The sequence below is a fragment of the Electrophorus electricus genome, chromosome 5 (genome assembly GCF_041902795.1).
Source record: "Electrophorus electricus isolate QZ-2024a chromosome 5, ASM4190279v1, whole genome shotgun sequence".
NCBI lineage: Eukaryota > Metazoa > Chordata > Actinopteri > Gymnotiformes > Gymnotidae > Electrophorus > Electrophorus electricus.
The window spans coordinates 6,649,015-6,668,537 of NC_137501.1; the positions used below are offsets into that span (position 1 = coordinate 6,649,015).

At 43.7% G+C, this 19,523-nt stretch overlaps 2 protein-coding genes across 22 annotated transcripts in view; one reads left to right on the forward strand and one right to left on the reverse strand.

Annotated features, from left to right (window-relative positions):
* kcnt1b (potassium sodium-activated channel subfamily T member 1b) overlaps positions 1–15,182 on the forward strand; it is a 49,066-nt gene extending 33,884 nt beyond the window's left edge. For 5 of the 19 annotated variants that reach the window (XM_081714004.1, XM_081714008.1, XM_081714013.1 and 2 more), the window contains 19 exons: positions 103–211; positions 498–606; positions 1,419–1,568; positions 1,874–2,109; positions 2,901–2,921; positions 3,661–3,874; positions 5,145–5,498; positions 5,887–5,958; positions 6,086–6,220; positions 6,425–6,536; positions 6,921–7,022; positions 7,369–7,452; positions 7,717–7,845; positions 8,085–8,105; positions 8,605–8,902; positions 9,513–9,530; positions 9,973–10,035; positions 12,222–12,306; positions 12,649–15,182. In XM_081714004.1, the coding sequence (XP_081570130.1) occupies positions 103–211; positions 498–606; positions 1,419–1,568; positions 1,874–2,109; positions 2,901–2,921; positions 3,661–3,874; positions 5,145–5,498; positions 5,887–5,958; positions 6,086–6,220; positions 6,425–6,536; positions 6,921–7,022; positions 7,369–7,452; positions 7,717–7,845; positions 8,085–8,105; positions 8,605–8,902; positions 9,513–9,530; positions 9,973–10,035; positions 12,222–12,306; positions 12,649–12,766 (2,430 nt within the window). In that variant the 3' untranslated portion in view covers positions 12,767–15,182. The remainder of the gene's footprint in view (positions 1–102; positions 212–497; positions 607–1,418; positions 1,569–1,873; positions 2,110–2,900; positions 2,922–3,660; positions 3,875–5,144; positions 5,499–5,886; positions 5,959–6,085; positions 6,221–6,424; positions 6,537–6,920; positions 7,023–7,368; positions 7,453–7,716; positions 7,846–8,084; positions 8,106–8,604; positions 8,903–9,512; positions 9,531–9,972; positions 10,036–12,221; positions 12,307–12,648) is intronic. The other 14 variants (XM_035530191.2, XM_035530196.2, XM_081714010.1 and 11 more) reach the window with 13 other exon arrangements.
* A 117-nt stretch (positions 15,183–15,299) lies between these two features.
* Positions 15,300–19,487, reverse strand: LOC145657844 (uncharacterized). Of its 3 annotated transcripts, none has more exons than XM_081714022.1 (5): positions 19,144–19,487; positions 18,942–19,040; positions 18,161–18,685; positions 17,687–17,893; positions 15,300–17,341 (listed from the first exon to the last, which is right to left on the reverse strand). In XM_081714022.1, the coding sequence occupies exons 1-5, from the start codon at positions 19,148–19,150 to the stop codon at positions 15,582–15,584; spliced, it is 2,598 nt and encodes an 865-aa protein (XP_081570148.1). In that variant the 5' UTR covers positions 19,151–19,487; the 3' UTR covers positions 15,300–15,581. The 3 variants fall into 3 exon arrangements, with proteins under 3 accessions (XP_081570148.1, XP_081570147.1, XP_081570149.1); XM_081714021.1 differs by having other exon boundaries at positions 15,300–17,383; XM_081714023.1 differs by lacking the exon at positions 18,161–18,685 and having other exon boundaries at positions 15,300–17,383.
* Between the last annotated feature and the right edge of the window lie 36 nt (positions 19,488–19,523).

The following is a 19,523-nucleotide window of genomic DNA, read 5'->3' on the forward strand; positions in this document are numbered from 1 at the left end:
CAACATGAATCATTTTTCTTAGACTGTGTTTTTAAGTTCTATCTCTCAGTCTGTTCTCTCATTAAGATCTTGACATAGCACTGTCTTTTTTTGGTCTTCTAGGACCATCAGACCATCCTTAGAGCCTGGGCAGTGAAAGACTTTGCTCCAAACTGTCCTCTCTATGTCCAAATCCTCAAACCTGAGAACAAATTCCATGTCAAGTTTGCTGGTGAGTCATTTTGCCCGTTAACTTCATTATTTACAGCTTTATTAGCAGGTTTCTTCTTCCATTGCATAATTTATCAGAAAAGGATTTATTAATAATTACTGATCATGAATCACCTGAAAGCTATTGATCGTGGTGCCCCTCTCCCAATTCAACTGTGTTCAATTGATATTATTAGACTAATCCTTAGACTTGGTAAAGGGTGCCAGGGTGTAGTCACACTAACATTATAGTCTTCAGTAGGAGGGTGGGGAGGGTCTGAGTGTTATGTGTGCGGTTTCCTCGTTAGACCATGTGGTGTGTGAAGAGGAGTTCAAGTACGCCATGCTGGCTCTGAACTGTGTGTGCCCCGCCACATCCACGCTGGTCACACTGCTGGTACACACTTCCCGCGGCCAGTGAGTAGATCTGCAGTGATTCCATTTCTCTCATTTGCTTGGGTCTGAAAGTGCTAGTTCTTTTTCATCATGCTCATTTTGGTCCTTTACCTTTTCGATAAAAGGGAAGACACACAGACACTCAAAACATTTTAATGAAAAGTTCCTCCATTTCACTAATGTACAACAGAGATTGAAACTTTTTTATGTGCATTACTGTGTGACAAAAACATTAGTGGAAATTGTTCATTTCAGTTCACCTGCCAGCCAATCAAACTACTGCTGCCCAATATGTCTTTTAACACCACAGAACGATAAACGTCACCCTCCGTTACATAGTCATACAAAACAATTCTTAAAGTGCGGATTATATATAGATTTTTTGCCACCTCCACTGTCATGACTGCTGGAAAAGTAAGTTACTTCCTGCAAAGTTGTTAGGCAATTTAAAAGCCTCTGATTAAGAGTAATGATCCTTTGTGCCTACTCTTGAGATGCGTTTAGCTCTCCAGGTCTCCAACGAGACAGCAATTATGGTGAGGAGATTTGCAGGGCAAACAGAAGAGTCCTGCAAATGGTTCTGACAGTTGTTTGTCAAAACCGGATGAACCTGTCACTCACCAGAAGCATCCGAGCAAGCTATTCAACAGGGGAAAATGTCATTTGGCCCAACTTCAGCCAAGAATGCCACTGGTGAAATGCTAACTGCTCCCCAGTAGCTTATCAATCTGCAACAGGAGGAAAATTTCCTACTTCCCTGCCACTACAGGGAGTGTTAACTAACTACACGATTCAGCTTCTGTGTCTAAGACCTTGTGAGTTTGCTATTGCAGGGAGGGCCAGATGTCACCAGAACAGTGGCAGAGAACGTACGGCCGTTGCTCAGGAAACGAAGTCTACCATATCCGCCTGGTGGACAGCAAGTTCTTCGGGGAGTATGATGGGAAGAGCTTTACCTACGCCTCATTCCACGCACATAAGAAGTGAGTGAGCTTGTATGGAATGCAGAGTTTCATTTCTGTTTAAATTATTTTGTCAATATAATGGTAACGCAGCACGAACACACACTCACACTTCAAAACGTAAAGATGCAAAGATGTCCGTGTGTGCCAGGTGCTAAGCTGTATTTGATTCCTTAATGAAACACAGTCTTGATGGTGCTGGTACCACGTTATTTACTGCCCCTAGCACAACTTTATCAAAACCAAATGGGTCAGCCTGCATTTTACCACGGATGCAGTGCTGTAATGCAACGCTGACTGCGTCTGTGGGTCCCCCTCTGTCTTAGATATGGAGTGTGCCTCATTGGCATAAAGAGAGAGGACAACAAGAGCATCCTTCTCAACCCCGGCCCCCGCCACATCATGGCCGCCACAGACACCTGCTACTACATCAACATTACCAAGGAAGAGAACTCCGCCTTCATCTTTAAACAGGAAGAGAAACATAACAAAGGCCTGCCTGTCACAGGCTTGTACGACGCCCCCTCTCGTCTCCCTGTGCAGAGTATCATAGCCAGCATGGGTGAGTGGCGAGCTTGTGGCATGCAAATATGCGAACCCAGTCACATTGTCTCTCCTTAAATGGAGCGTACCATGATCGGGAAGCAGGGGGAGGAAAGGGGACGCCTTTAACGACTTCAAGACCAGGTGCAGCCAGCCATGTGCTTTAAAGCAAGACCGCATTAATTGTGTGGGGTCGAAGCAGATAACTGCTGATATTGTCAATTTCATCTGGCCAGAACGCAGTGCCTAGAAGTGAAAGGAATCGATTTGGTTGCTGCTGCAGCTTTGTTGACTCCAAAAGTTCTAATTTGCCAACAGACATGCTAAGTTTGTGCTTAGCCACAGCGTTCCGGTTATCCATCTATGGCGCGCCATATTTCGGTCCTGACACTGAAATATTGGCTAATTAGGATCATTACACAGATGTGTTTATACCAGCGAGAAGAGCAAGGCAGAGTTTATCATGCATGCACATTGATTTCAAAATCATCTTTAGCTAGCAGAGCTGGAACCATCAGTGCAGTCAGCCCACAGGCATAACGAATTCTGCAGCACCTGTACCCATGAAGGAACAAATCCAGATACCCTCTAGGCTAAACTGCTTAGATTTGTGGCATAATTATTGAAAAAGACTGGTGGAACATCTGTGTTAAAAAACAAAACAAAACCTTTTATCTTGGTGCTTTGTTTATTTATTTATTTTGGATTTGCACGCAGGGTCTGATGCGTGGGCCTGTGTTGCGTTTTTACTGACGTGTTGTGTTTTGTTTTTTTTTCTCATTGTTTACTTTTTGCTTTGACTTGTTAAAGTCGATCAGTCCACTTCGTATGGTAAGTCTGTGCATGCGGCTTTCCCATTAGAGACGAGGTGAAATCATCAGACATTGGTCCATCACAGCGGTTCCCAGGTGCACACGGTTTCCCCTGCTGTAGCATACCTCATCTGACTCATGAAGGGCTCGATGGTTAATTGTTTGAGGTTAGAGAACGCACCAAGATACCACAGGGTGGGGCGGTTTCCAGAACAAGCACTGAGAGCCACTGGTCTCCGATGTCTGTGTAAATGTTTGCATTTACACAAACCACTTTGTTTTTGTTTTGAGCTTATTTCATTTTTAAGATGCTTGTTATGCTGACAGCATACATCTTTCTGCTCGAAAGTACATGGGTCTAGCCACTGGGAGTGGACTTTCACCAGTTTAAATACGTATCCAGTTGATTTTATTTACATGGTAGAGATTATGATAATAGCTTTTCTACTTGCATGTTTAAAATGTAAACCATGCAATTTCATGCATCTGCTTACAACATTTCTTTCTGTAGTTAATTTTCTTTAATAATGATCCAAGACATTTCGCTTCTCCACGTGCAGCCTTTATTTCCAAAGCCCCTGAAAAAGAGTGACTCCCACAATATTTAGCAAAGAAACCAGAATCCCATGCCCAGAATTGCAGAAGAGGACATCCGCGTTTGTCCCCAGCTTCGCCCTGTTCCCCACCTCATCGCCCCCCATATGTGCCTGCCCGTAACGCTGGCCTCTCACCCGTCCCTGGGTCGTGTCCCACCGCAGGCACGGTGGCCATCGACCTGCAGAACACGGAGCCGCCAGCCGACAGCGGCAAGCTGGCCCTGCCCACGGAGAATGGAGCGGGCAGCCGGCGGCCGAGCATCGCCCCCGTGCTGGAGCTGGCTGACTCGTCCTCCATCCTGCCCTGCGACCTCCTTGCTGACCCCTCCGAGGACGAGACCAACCAGTCGGACGAGGAGGGCGTGCCGGCACCGGAGTGAGTGCAGGAGGACGGGGGGGTGGGGGGTGTGTGTGTGAGCGGAGCGTCATTCAGTGTTCTGCCTGCAGACTGGAGCGTGTTTGCTCTGGGAGGAAAGCTAAGTGAATGACAATGTGGTTGGGTTAAATGATGGACCTAAAAATCTCTTTGTTGTATCAGTATAGACAAAATGAGGCCATCTCTTAGCTATTCGATATTATTCAGGTCTTCTGTTTTGCTGTAAATTGAACTTTACGCTTCCATTTTCTGCTAAAGTCAAATCCAAACTTAGTTTTATTTGTAGTTAATCAAAATCAGAATCACTTTATTTCATCGAGTATGTTATACATACAAGGAATTTGCCTTGTATATATAAATAAATAAAGACAAATTAAAAGATTGAATATAAAGAAGTTAATTGTGTTAAATACTTGAATGTGTGATTATGAACATAATCTGAGGAAATATAATTATTTTCAGTATATTGCAGAGTTATGTGGACATTTTGTTGTTGTGCAAAAATATGTTGTGTTACATGGCGATTTGGTGCCATTAAGTGAGGTAATGAGGTTTTGTTTAAGTGCAGAGTGTTCACTGTGGTTAATGAGTGCTACAGCTCTGGGGAAAGGCTGTTTGGGCTGGCCTTAATGGCCCCGAATCGTCTACCCGAGGGAAGTGGCTGGAAGACGTGGCGTCCAGGGCGAGAGGGGACAGTTACGATTGTGCCAGTTCACTTCGGGACCCTGAGTCATAATATGACGTCTTTGCATGGAAGAGCCAAACTCTGCAGTGAATGATAGTTTCATAACAGAAACCATTACTGCATCACTCTGCACAGTACTGTCAGAGTCAGTGCACATGCACACACACACGGACTACGTTGTTGATAAGAGTGTTCCATGCAAGGAACCCCGTCAAGTTCATCTCGCCCTGGGCAACTGTTTGACGCTGTAATCAGCTGTCTCATTATTTCCCTGCTCTCTGATATAAACGCTAGATTCTACGAGCTTTTGCTCGCTGTGTTGGAGACTCTGTTTAATGTGGCAGCAGTGCTCTCTGGTGGCAAAGGCTTGAATGTGGTTAAAATTGTGTAGGCGAGGGCCAGTCCTGCACCTGGACAACATATCCTGTTGGGGAATTTAGTTCCAACTGTAACAAAACACACCTGGCACTAATATACAGACTCCCTGATGAAAGGGATTAGCTGGGTTAGAACTAATATCTTCAGGACTAGGTTGGACAGTCTAACGTAGGATATGCACAAATTTTCCTGTTTCCTGTCCCTCAGCTATGTGAAGGGATATCCCCCGAACTCTCCTTACATCGGGAGTTCACCAACTCTCTGCCACCTCCTGCAAGAGAAGGCTCCCTTTTGCTGTCTGCGACTGGACAAGGTGAGTACTCTGTCGTCACAAACCCGTGCTGTCCCTCTGGGCCGGGGTTCCACCTCCCGCTACATTTCCATGCAGGGCTGTCGCCACAATAGCTTCGAGGACGCCAAGGCGTATGGCTTCAAGAACAAGCTCATCATCGTGTCGGCCGAGATGGCTGGCAACGGCTTGTACAACTTCATCGTTCCGCTCCGTGCCTACTACCGGCCCAGGAAGGAGCTAAACCCAATTGTGCTGCTGCTGGATAATCCGTAAGTAAACTTTCTCTTCGAAATTTCACTCTGTAGAGCAGTACTCGAGGAGCACCGAAGACCTACCATAGCGCTGGACCTCATTTCTTTTCATTTGACTATGGCTGCTAAATAACATTAACTTCATCCACGCGTACGCGCCTCGGGACGTGGCTGGACAGTCCGTCAATTTTCTCCCAGCGAAGCGATAGATGTGACAAACAGCCAGTACCTCAAGAGGGCTCGCGCTGTGTGCTTGTGTCTTTCACACGCTTGTCTGGCGGCACAGCACCAATGGGAAGCCCTGGGGTCTTTTCTGCTCAGTTCTGACAAGGCCAGAGGTCACGCTCGCTGCTGCAGAGCACCAGCGGATTACATTGTTCAAGCTGCTCTTTCTCTCCTCCTGCAGGCCAGATAATCATTTTTTAGAGGCCATCTGCTGTTTCCCGATGGTGTACTACATGGCCGGCACCATAGACAAGTACGAGTTTTTGGTTTGCCAATTATTTCAGTCTGCCACTTGGTGATAACACTCTCATACACATACCTGCGCAAACACACACATGCACAACAATACTGATAACCTTTATTTCACTTTTTTGTTGTAGTTTGGATAATTTGCTGCAGTGCGGGATTATCTACGCGGATAACCTGGTGGTGGTGGACAAGGAGAGCACGATGAGTGCAGAGGAGGACTACATGGCAGACGCTAAAACCATCGTTAACGTGCAGACCATGTTCAGGTAAACAAAAAAACCATCGTTAACGTGCAGACCATGTTCAGGTAAACAAAAGCCTTCCACACTGATGTCAGTCTGCAAACAGTGTAACAACAGAACATGTGGAAAGTAATCACTCATTTTTTTGGGTGCAGGTGCTTTACTTAAATACATTGTGAGTGCCGCCACTACACCCCCCACTCACTCTGCTTCTGTGTCTTTCTCTAGGCTGTTCCCCAGTCTCAGCATCATCACTGAGCTCACTCATCCCTCTAATATGAGATTCATGCAATTTCGAGCCAAAGACTGCTACTCCCTGGCTCTCTCCAAACTAGAGAAGGTGAAACCTCTACACCAGCAAATATGGCTTTATGCACCAACAGAAGTAACCGTTGCAATTTCCGACATCCTTTTGCAGGAAAGCAAAACATAGTCCATGCAGGTGCAGTCGCCCTCGGCTCAGGCTGTCTGTAAGGATGCAATGCGTGCCGCGGTTTCTCTGCCAGGACCCAATGCTAGATATTATTTGTCATGTACACAGTTATACAGAGTACACTGACACAGTGGGAAGAAAAGAGGATAATAAGTAGGGAGGTGAGGACAACAGGGGAGGAGGGAGGGGACTGACCTGCCACGTGCAGACGCTTCGTGTCCAAGCGTGAGATGAGGTGGTCCTGTGAAATGCAATGCATCCTCGTTGTCTTTGGTGGTTTTTCTTTTTCAGATTGAGAGAGATAAGGGCTCCAATCTGGCCTTCATGTTCCGCCTCCCGTTCGCTGCAGGAAGGGTCTTCAGCATCAGCATGCTGGACACGCTCCTCTACCAGGTGAGCTATCCCCCCAGCACGTACCCCCCCCCCCCCACCACCACACGCTTTGGCAGAGCTCAGGTCTTTAGGAAAGTATACAGCGGCTGGTAACATCTGTACAGCTGCCTTAAATCCTAGTTCGTGTCCAGTTTGTGGTGTGAGCAGGAAGAGTTTTGTAACCCTGGTCTTTTAGCATGTTGATTTGTACATAATTATTCCAGACTTATGTGGCAACAGGGTTTCCAGGGCTTTGGTTTGAGCGTGTCTAGAGGAATCATTCAGAGGACCGGTACTGATTTTGTGTGGTTTGAGGATGGATTCTGTGGCCTTTTTGAGCAGCCCTCTGTGTCTCTATGTCCTTTAGTCTTTTGTGAAGGACTACATGATTCTTATTGCAAGGCTCCTGCTTGGCCTAGACACCACCCCAGGGTCTGGCTATCTCTGTGTAGTAAGTCTACACACACACACACACACACACACACACACATGCACACCCAGGTTATTACAAGTTATAAAATATGGCAATTTTTCTCTTCAACCATTCATAATTCATAATTACATGTTTGTGGAGGGGGTGAAATAACACATAAAGATTAAACTTGCAGACATGTGTATCATCAATAAAGTGCTTGGGAAATACAGAAAGAAAAGTAGGTATTGCTCAGGTGTTCCTCACCTGCACATACATATCAAGCCATCTGTTTTGGCACAGATAAAAGTGACAGAGGAGGACCTGTGGATCCGGACATATGGCAGGCTTTTCCAGAAGCTCTGTTCCTCCAGCGCAGAGATCCCAATCGGCTTGTACCGCACAGAATCCCACATGTTCTCATCGTCAGAGGTAGAGCTGAAATGGCTAACATCCATATGGTCCTCGTCTTCACTCACTCACATAAGTTCACTTTAGGGCTGACCAGTTTCTGCCTTGTCATTTCTGAGTACATTCTCATTTGACTGTTACCCAGACTGCTTTCTGCATGCTGTCTCATGGCTTGCCTGCTGATTTTGTATGACACTGTCTCCTTCCAGCCATTTTAGTCATTCATACTGTCCAATGTTTGTCCATTTTGCCCATCTCAGTTAAAGGAGATTTGCAAACAGGTAAGAAAATATCATTTTCACCAATGAAAAATGTCTCATTGTCATACTTGTGCCACTAGTCTGCCAACGTGTTTCACATTACCACCCTAGTGAGGTCCTGGAGCAGCTGACAGGCCTGTGTGGGATACTGTGACAACAGAGTTAGACAGCAGAGTGCATTAGCAGCATAACAAGGCCAGCTACAATAATATCAGCATCATCGCAAAAAAAACAAACCTCACCAAAAACAGCTATTTTCCCGTACTCAGCTCAGGCGTTGTCTGTGAACAGCAGTGATTCCTTTTTGGTAGGTCTTGACTAGGGCTTATGAATTTATGAAAGCTTATGCACCGTTTAATAGAGCTGATCTATCTACCTATTTATCCATTTCTGAACCAAAACCAAAATGACTTGTCCTGCTGCTCCATGCATTCAAAGAACCCCATGCTAATGAGCTACATAACTAATGAGCTACAAATGTTTTCACCACCACCACCACCACCACCCCCCCGCCCCACAGTCTCAGGTGTCCGTGGAAGTGGAGGAGTGTGAGGAGGCGCGGGACCGGCGGGAGTCGTGGAAGGAAAAGACGGCCCACCGCTACTCCACAGGCAGTGACCAGTCGGAGCACCCGCTCCTGCGCAAGAAGAGCATGCAGTGGGCACGGCGTCTGAGCCGCAGGAGCGGGAAGGCCCCCAGTCGTGCCGAGCGCATCAGCCAGCAGCGCCTCAACCTCTACCGCCGCTCCGAGCGCCAGGAGCTCTCCGAGCTGGTGAAGAACCGCATGAAGCACCTCGGCCTGCCCACCGTCGGCTACGGTGAGTAGCTGGGACCCCTGTCACAGAGGTTTACTTGCTCCATAGCTGGAGGTAAAAGGCACCCTGCCATATCTTTTACAGTATTACCATTAGCTGTACAAGGGATTGAAGCCTGTTAGGTACAGCTATAGAATAGGAGCCTCTAATAAACCAGCCTCTCAGTGTGTATGTGTTATAAGATATTATGATGTAGTATGTCATCTGTCACCATTTCACTTCATTGTGCCCCCCCACCCCCCCAGGGCCATTATTACACTAACTCACGGAGAAAAGGATGTATGAGCCACAAGGAGAAATAATCTCCTAGGGTTGCACATGGAGATGTGACAGTGCCACCTAACCCCCCAACCCCAACCTCCCTGCTCCCTGCCACGCCTCCCTGAGGTTGTGTGTGTTGTGCCCCATTCACCACATCACCATCGGGTTGTTATATTATGGTGTGCCTTTTTATAAGATCTTTTTGTTTCCATGACCATCGTCTGTCAGTGGCATTACACTGGCATTCTTTTGTTCCAGTTAGTGCACGTTTATGTTCTATTTCATTCTCTTTCTTTTCATTAAACTCACATTTGCTTCCTTTCTTTTCCTGCATGTTCTACACCCGTGACAGGAGACTGCATGTATGGAGGTACACTTAACAGTAGTCACTCAAGCTCATATCTCGTTGCTGTACATGGTGGTCTTTGTCCATCCCTCCATTCTCACCGTCCTGCCCTTCACTGACTGTCCCTGTGATATCTTCCCTTGCTCCCATCTATATTTTGTTTCCTTATTTTCTCCTGCGAGCGATGTCCGGTTTCTAACAACCTCATCCATTCAGTTTAAAGAAAAACAAATCTTTTACAGTTAAAATGTTGAGAATACCATACTGTCATACTTCAGAATAAACTGCCAAATTGCAAAGGCCTTTTGCTAGAATGGAATATTGTGAAGATTTGTCAGAAAAACTTGTAAATTGTGATTTAATCTCTTGATTTCTTGTGCATGACCTTTTACTGCTTGCCTGACCTTGCTTGACCCCTGCTTTCTTTTTCTCTTACCACTTTGCTTCTTTGACCCCTGTGCTGTAGAGGACGTAGCTAATTTAACTGCAAGTGATGTGATGAACCGGGTAAATCTAGGATATTTGCAAGGTAATACAGAAAAATGCCACTGTATCTGTTGATTGGTTACTTTATTCCACTACAGTAAATGGTTACATTAGTTTAGTTAATTATCTGGTTAAGTAAAATATGTTAGTTCACTTAGAAGCAGCCTGTTCTTGTATAAAAAGAGGTCTATGCATATTAAAGTGTGTATATTAGAATTATACTCCACCACATTTCAATATATAGAGTTTAATATTTCCAGTGCAAGAGGCTGTTCATAGGGGGAATTTTCAAAACTACAATGTCCCTCTCTCAAATCTTTTTTATTGGTCCTGCTGACAGCATGATGAGTCATCAGGACCATCTTTATGTAATGAACCCCAGGCTCTGGGAAAATACCACTATTCTCCACCTTCTGAACTCAGTATGATGCTGGACATTAAAAATGTGATATTGAAAAATGGTGGAATGAATGCCATTCAATTTTCATGACCCGCACAGACAGCATATGAAAACAAACAGAAGCAAACATTCATAATGAGCATTATACAGCCTATAATTCTTTCCAATGGTTGTCTAAGTTATGACATCATCTCTACCCAAGCAGCTTAGCACTGTTTTTCATCAGTGAGAGCAGTTTGTTCACTTATGCTGCTGTATGGTGATTCTTGAGCATATCACTATGATCTTAACATCCCTGAGAGCTTAACACGTTAACGCGTTTCCTTTTGCAGTATGAAAGGTAGTTGTGTGTGCTGTTGGTTGACTTAAAGAAGTCATTCGGTCGCACTGTGTTGTAAATGTTTCTTACAACACATGAATGCACATATTCCATAACTAGACATCGTGTTGCTGGTTTCAGACATATTGAATTGGCCAGCCAGCCAACTGACTGCTCACAGTAATGCTAATGACACAGTCCGTTTTGCCAGAAAAACTTGAAATATCTGTTTGTTATGCCGTTCAATTCCCTCTGAAAACTAGTGATGTAGTTGTCTTTTTTTCCCTCTGTATGGTAATACCTGAAGAGGGTACCTACATGACAGAGGGTACGACAGGTACACACCAAGTTATAGGCACCCGATGATGAGGATGATGATGGTGATGATGATATGACGTCGAAGGACTTTAATTCCAGGATGTTTTGGGCAGAGTGGAGTAGAAAGCATTTTGCGTGTGTTGGGAGGGTCATGTCTGAGCAGCAACATTTACTTACACAAACACACTTGTTTTGAGCTAATGTTTAACCTGCATTAGAAGATATTTTAGAAAGTCTACTGGGGGACTTGTTAGACAGCATTTTTTTTTTTCCATGCAAGAATTTGAGGTTTGTTCTTAGACTCTGTCCAATCCCACACTACCAATGTATTTTGCTTCACTCTGATTGGTCGACTCTGGCCTTGGTGGGTCTGACAGATGCTCTGAGCATGCCTCTGTCTGTGTGTCAGTCTTCCTGTATGTTGACTTGGAGGCTGCGTGTTGGCATGGCAACCTGGCGACATGCGTGAGGTGGTCTCTTGGAATGCCAGTGATGCGGACGGATGGGTGGATGGATGGGTGGACGGATGGGTGGACGGATGGGTGGATTAGGTGGATGGGTGACCGTGGAAAACCGTCTGCATGCGTGGGGGCGCATGGGAAGCGCTTGCAGCTGCATGGGCATCCGTAAAAATGCAGCCGTGCCCCGGTCAGTAACGGTCAGCCCTTTTCTCTCTTTCACCCGGCCCCGCCTTGTAAGTGGCTCAGACAGGTGGGTTTGGACGAACGGAGGCACTTTGGCCCCCGACTTTGAGTTCCCCCTCCCTCTCCCACCACAGAATCACACTGCCCAGTCACTCACACACAGGTAAAAACACACAGCGCCAACCCTGAAATCCAGCTGACCCAAACAGTACCAGTCTCAGGACTGGTTTTCCAAACACGGAAACACTAGTAATGGACTAAACAAATCCTTGTGTCTAGAAAACCAGCCCTGACACACTCAAAGGAGATGCCACCCATTTTCCCTTTACTGAGCACATTTGTTTAAATATTAGTTTCTTTTCAGAGTCAGATGACTTGACTTCCATTAGTTTGTCACTTATTGAAGCTTGACCGATAACATGTGGTGAAGACAAAGGTTAATGATACCGATAATTGCTTAGAGCTTTTCATAGTGGTCATTAATTACTGTATGCCAGAAATGTGTCACAATTGCTGTCTTTAACAGAGCTGCTCTCTCTCCTCTGCAGATGAAATGAATGACCATCAGAACACACTATCCTACGTGCTGATCAATCCTCCTCCAGACACTATCCTCGAGCTCAATGATATCGTGTAAGCATCAGCCTGGACCTGTGTTTTAAAAGCGGATAAAATCAAACGCTTCGTCTGTCCCCTGCGCTAACACAACCATTTACAATTCATGAAGCGCCCGTCAGTTTAGCTGTGCTGCATGTCTTGTGAGTATGGAAAAATATGCAACATAGGGTTATTCCAGCACCAGGATTGGAAAACACTTGGCAGTTACTGTCATTAAGCATGACTTTATATGGTTTGACATTCATCACCCTTTAAATAATGTTATAATTGAACAAGAATTTAAACTGAATTTGATTTAATATTAAATGTAATAATCATTTCAATAATAAAGTACCTTAAGTCCGTCCTGTCCTCCAGGTACATCATCCGCTCTGACCCTCTGGCCCACATGCCCGAGGAGGTCCCGGGGGGCCAGGCAGGGGCCCGGCTGAGGCAAGACTACAGCACAGAGACGCGAGGAGAGACTCACCTCTGAGGGCTGGGGTACTGCTGACCAGCCCCTGACCCACATGAGCCCCCCACCTCCCGAGACCACATGCCAGACAAACATGCTGCCTCTCAAAGCCATGGGTGCCAGACTTCCCATCCTTTGGATGACCTCCCCCCCCCCAAGGACCTGGATGTGGAATCTGTTGTGGTGATGCCGTGGGACCTCTGGATGTGGTCGTTGCACTTTTTGAAGTTCGAAGGATTAGAGGAGGGCTTTAACGTATGGAGTGGTTCGGGACCAAACGCACGGCCCACATCCAGTTCTTTTACCGAGCAGTGTTTAAAAAAGAAAGATAGGAAAACCGGAACGCAGTATTCAGCTGAGGAGGTGAAGAAGAACGACAGGAACGGATCGTGCCTGCAAGTCAGAGGCATGAGCACTATGGTGCAAACAGGAAATTTCAAGAAGACATTAAACAATGATGATATATATTAATGATTCATTTTGTAAATACACATTGGTACACATCCTTTATACTTTCACATGCTCACTGGATCCATAGCATTCTACAGTATGTAGTATTGTTTTGTACTTGAAGCACAAACCTTTTACTTTAGAACTATCCAAAAGTAAAATCCAAGTCATTAACTATTATCAACAACAATAAGATTATTTCTGAAGTGAATTGATATCAAGTTTTAAGTTTTGGTATGAAAAGTCACACTGAAGATAACCGATCCAGTTTGAGTTCTGGAACAACACATTGCTAACCCACTGCAAAAAGTCTCATGCTTGTAGAACCTTATATTTCAAACCTTCCTATCAGTACACAGTCCCTGTCACCTTAAGATGATTATGAATGATCGATTATGATTGAGAGTCATCATAAATACTAGTGCTGCTATAGACAGCATAGAAACCAGTATTTCTCACTTAATGAAGATTTGTGCACATGAACTCTCAATTTGGTCCCTGCCTGGAACAGGGAACCAGTAGAGATTTGTAAACACTTTCAGACTATAGGTCACTGTTACTTTTTGATGCCTTTTGGCCTAGAGGCTATCAAGGCAGTATTTTTTTTCTCTTACTTTCTCTACTATATAGTGCCAGTTGCATAAACTAAATGATGTTTATGCTTTTATCATATATATTTGTTTTCTGCTTATGCATTATTTTAGGTTACACTTTTTTCATTCTAAAAATGACAAGGATCTGCCACATTCTTTTGCACTAAACTCTGTTGATTTCAGAGTAGCTTAGTATAGCATGACCCTTTAACACCAAACTACCCAGAGAGGAGGCAGTAGTGTAAAAAATATTACATTTAACAAATTCTTTTTTTTTTTTGCAAGAATTGCAAGTTTTTCAAATAATTTCTTTACTGCATGGTTTGTTCCTTACATGACATTCAGTATTAAAGCTAAGTTGATTAAAATCAGTTTAGGATAGTTTCATGACTTTTCAGGGGAATTTTTGATAACCAATATCAGAATTACTTTTTGTTGTTGTTGTTGTTGTTTTTATTAGGCACTTCATGAAAGGGTGTATTTATAATTAATATATTTATCTAATTTATCAGACACCTAGCAGCAATTTATTAATGAACATGGAGGTGCATAATGACTGCTGGCTCTGCAACGCTCTCCCCTCTGGGTACTGTAGTTCTTGTACTGAACACACAGTAAAGGCTACTGGCCAACACAAACGGATATCATATTGACCTGCCCATCTCAGGTCACCAAGACAAAGAAGGAGTTTGAGGAAAGGCCAGATGAGCAGCTGATGATTCACAACAGATTAGAACTCAGCCATAATTCTTGACCACTTGTGTTTGTGTCCTGTTTCAAAGCAACCACTCAGTGTCACTTAAAGCGTCATTTTCTAGGGTGCAGGGGAGGAAGCCGAGCCCACTCCTGTGACCCTGTGTTTACACACTCCCTCATCCGAGTTCAAGGCGATGCAGCCAGTGGACGGTTAACGCTTCTTGCCCACCGGTTACCTCAGTCGTCTTGCTCATGTTGACTACCTTAAACTGAGTCAAAGGAAATTAGGTAGATTGTTTATTTGATACAGTATCTTTTGTTCTACTACCATTTGTAAAGGATTATGCATATAGTGCATGTTAACCTAGCCTACTGATTTCCTGCTCAAAAATTCCATCTGTTTCATTGCCAAACCTCTGACAACAGCCAACAAAGTGGTACTTTACTTGGTTCTAAGTGGTTTAGAGTTATATGAGTACTTCAGTAGAAGTAGGAGACAAATGGACTGTGCATGTCCTTCCTTATATTCCCAGATCTTTGAGAGACCTGTTTACATTTGCTGGCTCCTGTTTTTGTGCAGAACAATACAATGTAAAAAAGAACTGATTCATTTTTTTTTGTACAATTTCTTATATGAAGTCTGCGTACTTCTAATATGTATGAATGATTCAATAAATGCTGCATGCAGCCAGAAATAATATAGGTTTTTTTACATTTGAATTGTTTTTATTAATATTCATGGATGGGTTTTAGGCACACTGTGCAAATGAGAGTTGTACATGTTTCATTGAGCTCTAGATTAATTCTGTACTTACACTAAAACAGTGACAATAAAGATGCATTAATGTAATAATAAAATTAGAATAATAGTATAGCATATCCTATATTTATATTACTATAAAATTTTCATTTTCAGTACCACAAATTTTCAAAGACATTTTCATATTATTTCACATTATTTGCTGCCTTTTTCTTGTCTTAAACAAGCTTCTTTAGTTTTAATATTGATTATTAATCTGCTCTGAGGATACCCATTCTTCTTTCAGTTCCTTTTCCATTTTCTGTTGTTAGAGCCTTTACTGTTCCTGGGAACATGTTTAATAACTCTTTCCAAATCGCTTATGTTTTTGCTTGTTTATATGGGTTTGCCTCCACCGCTCTCGGGTCCAGCGGCCATGGTTCTCCACCACCTCGTGTAGAAGATCTATGAAGGCATATTCATTATCCACCAGCAAGTTGTCCTCACTCAGAGAACCTCCAGCAGGGGGTTCTGCTGAGCCACAGCTAGATTGGACATGATCATTCTGTCCCTTTTTCACCAGATTCCTTCCTTCTCCCTCAGTTCTTCTGAGATGTCTCTTTGATTTGCATCTGCTCTGTTCATTCTTTAATATGTGAGTTTGATATGTCATTTCCCCCACAATCTTTGTGGTCTGTGAGTTCTCTGTTGAATTTACAGATTTCTCACCATCAGCTTTTGAGTGCATTTCTTTATATAGTGGATTACTGCTGACCAATTCAGAACGTACCTCATTATTTAGCGCAAGACGACTACTGACATCAATCTGCGCTTCATTAATTCCAACATTATCTTCAGACAAGATGGATAAGTTTTGAATGTAAGACTGAATGATTGACTCACTAATGCCCTTAGGGTGTTCCACCATTTCCACCGTGGCTTCCTCCCTTGCTGGTTTATGTACTGGCAAGCGGCCAGCTCCAGTGCCTTGTGGGATATTTTCTGGGTTGGCTGTAATCAAGCTGTTTTGATGTGTGCGTTCAGTGATGAAAGTGAGCTTGGGGAAGATGTCTAGGATTTGTTGATTTTGGGCCCACTGCTTTTTCCACTGTGCTGCAGTAGGAGGCCAGGTCAAGACTCGTCTGATGGGTCTGAAGGGCCTGCAGGGCGTCTGCTCGGGGGAAGTCTCTGAAGGCATCTGCTCTTGGTTTGGGCTCTTTGTTCTTGGATCAGTTCCAATGGTGAGATATGGCATGTTCTCAGCATCTTCTAAAGGCTGGAGAAAATCATCACTTCCCTCCTGATGAGGTTGGTGTCTTGCTGACCTGGAGGTCAGGATATCTTCAAGTTCTTGCTCACTGCACATATTGACTTCATCACCACTGTGCAGAAATTCCTGGTCTTTGGTATTTTCCATCAAGATATTTCCCTCCATTATTCCTTCTCCTATTATCAGATTTACTTTATATTTCACTCCTGTTTTCAAAGCATCGAGCTCATCGTCATCATCGTCATCATTATCTACTCCATCAAGCTGTGGATGCTGATTTTCCACTTCGGATGTTTTTGCCAGTTCCTTTCCTTCATCCCTTTTCCACTCCCGTTCCTCATCTGTTGACATAGCCATCTCACAGCGTAGGTCCTTGTAAAGATCTCCTCCACTCTCCATCTGTTCCTTCTCTGTTTCAGCCCAACTGGTGTGCAGTTCACAATGGTGCTGCATCCTACTCACTCCTGCACCATCCTGGTCTTCCAGTTCACCATCCTGGTCTTCCAGGTCTGGCCGCCTACTCAAGACCTCAGGACACGCTCTGGAGAGCACAGGGCCTGCTGACTTGGCACGTTTACTTGTCTCCCTCGTTTGGCATATTCCTGTGCTGTAAATCTGGTAAATTTGTGACACTTTCTCAGGCTCAAGTACTCTCTGGTTCAGTAAAGCTACAGTTCTGCTACATTTTTGCTGGTTCTTTTTCAGTTTGGCAATGGCTGACTCTACATTCTTTGAATTTTCCAGTACTTCTCTGCAGTCTGTTTGTGCTTGTTTTGCCCTTTCTAGTGTCTCTGGAGAAGGTCGGATAACCAGTAGATGTTTCCGCGCTTGTTTTCTATGGTACAAAACTGACAAAACACAGATGACAAGAACCAGGGCACAAAGTACCACTGGCAGAAGATAATCATTAGTTTAAAGGACATCTATATAGATTTATATGCAATCAATTTTCAGCAAAAAACAAATGAAATTTACAGCTTACTGACCATGTTGTCAGTACTTAGTCATTTGTGCACCCTTGAGATCACTAACTGATCTGTAGCCCATTTCAGTGTCTGTGTTCTGTTTTGATTAGTTTCCATCATACCAAAACAAACTAATGTGGCAAATAACAGTTATTCTGAATCTAATGTAGTACGTGTACTAGGGACACATGTACACTTAATTTATGTATAAATTATATCAGAACTTACCTATTAAACTGATAAGAGTGGACCGATCAATAGTTCCTTCTTCAGTTAATGCTGGTTGTAGTGTGTGACTGTTTGCAACTGTGTGTCCTAAAACTGCAGTGGTGGTCTCACATTTGGACACATTCCATACAGGCACTCCTCTCTGATAAACTGGGTGATCACAGAGCACCTCCATCTGATTCTCCAGCAGAGAGGCCCTTTGCAGCTCTGTATACAGTGGACAAACATCAGCACTTTTAAACAACAGAAGCATACCTTGACTATGTAGGTCACTATATTACACCATTTGCTGCTCAGTTACTGGCATTTGGTACTGTATGAGATAGGGAGCTGAGTGGTTACATATTTCTAGTTGAGCATTTACAAAGTAAAATTCCCCAGTTCCTCACATCATCTTTTTAAATCCAAACCCCTTGTAAAAGACCCCTGTGCTATTTTATATATATATATATATGCGCACGCATTTTTTTGTACCTCTTAGGTAGATGGCAAACTCATACACTGCACAGGAGCAATCCCAGAGGTTTCCATCCAAACGGAGCATGGTGCTGTTGACTGGAAGAAGGGTTTCTACACTCAGATGCCTTAGTCTATTGTTGGATAGGTCCAGATGTCTCAGCTTACCCAGGGAGCGAAAGCTTCCTACTGTAATATTGCTTATCTGGTTCTGTGACAGGTTCAGTCTTAAAAGTCCCAATAGGTCACGAAAGGAATCGTCGTTCAAGACCTCGATGCTGTTGTTGGACAATACAAGGTCTTCTAGCACCTCTTTGTGGGAGAACCAGGCTGAAGTGACTTGGGAAATATAATTATCATGCAAATTGAGAGCCCTGAGATTGTGGAATTTGTCAAATGCCCCTGGTGTAATAGTTGTAATTCCAGTTTTGGTCATTGTTAGACTGGTGACAGAGGCCAGATTAATATCATTGAATACAGTTGCGTTGATCTCTCCCACACTGTTCACAAATAATACAACAGAGCTCAGGCCAGGAGGATAGCCTAGGAGGATGACACACATCAGAACTTGACTCATTAGGATACTATGTCAAAGCTGGGTATTAATGGCAAACACACTGTGCTCCATGCAAGAAAAAAAGATTTCAAATCACTCATACAAGTGATTTTGGAGAACTTATTACATTCATCCCCCTCCCCCTAATATATCAATTATAGTTATATTAGTCTAGAAGTTTCAACTATAATTATCCAAAATATAGGAGTAAAATTCCTGTTTTAGGTAAAAAAAAAAACTTACGTGTTGGTATTTCCTTACAAACATAGTCTTGTGCCTGCACACAGCTGCTACACCATGCCAGGTCCAAACTTTGTAAAATGCCCCAAACCAGGAGAAAAGCTATTCAGAGAGTAAAAACCACAATTCATATGTTCTTCCAGTTTGTCCTCATTCTTTTAACGCAAAACTGAAATTAAAACATGGGAAACGGTCCTGAACTTACCTTGCATGTTGTAAAGATTTAATATGCTCCTCAAACTCTAAAAGGTTCCTTCAGTGACCATCCAAGCAAAAAATGCTTGATGTTATTAGCCACCTGCTGAGATTAAACTGACAGTTGCCATGGTACATGTGTGTCTTCAGAGGATTGTCAAGGATACAGCAGCTCCTTCTGAGGCATGTCCTGAGGTGTTCCAGTTGGGTAAAGCTGGCACAAACGCTGCCAGACCACAGGACACATCTTTAGACAGGTCAGTCATTGGACAAATGTCAATGATGAATACAAAAAAAAAAAAAAGTATATATATATATAAAAAAAAACCAAAAAAAAAAAAAAAACCACCACCCTTTCTGTGGGATTTGGTTGATAGTGCTGATGAATTG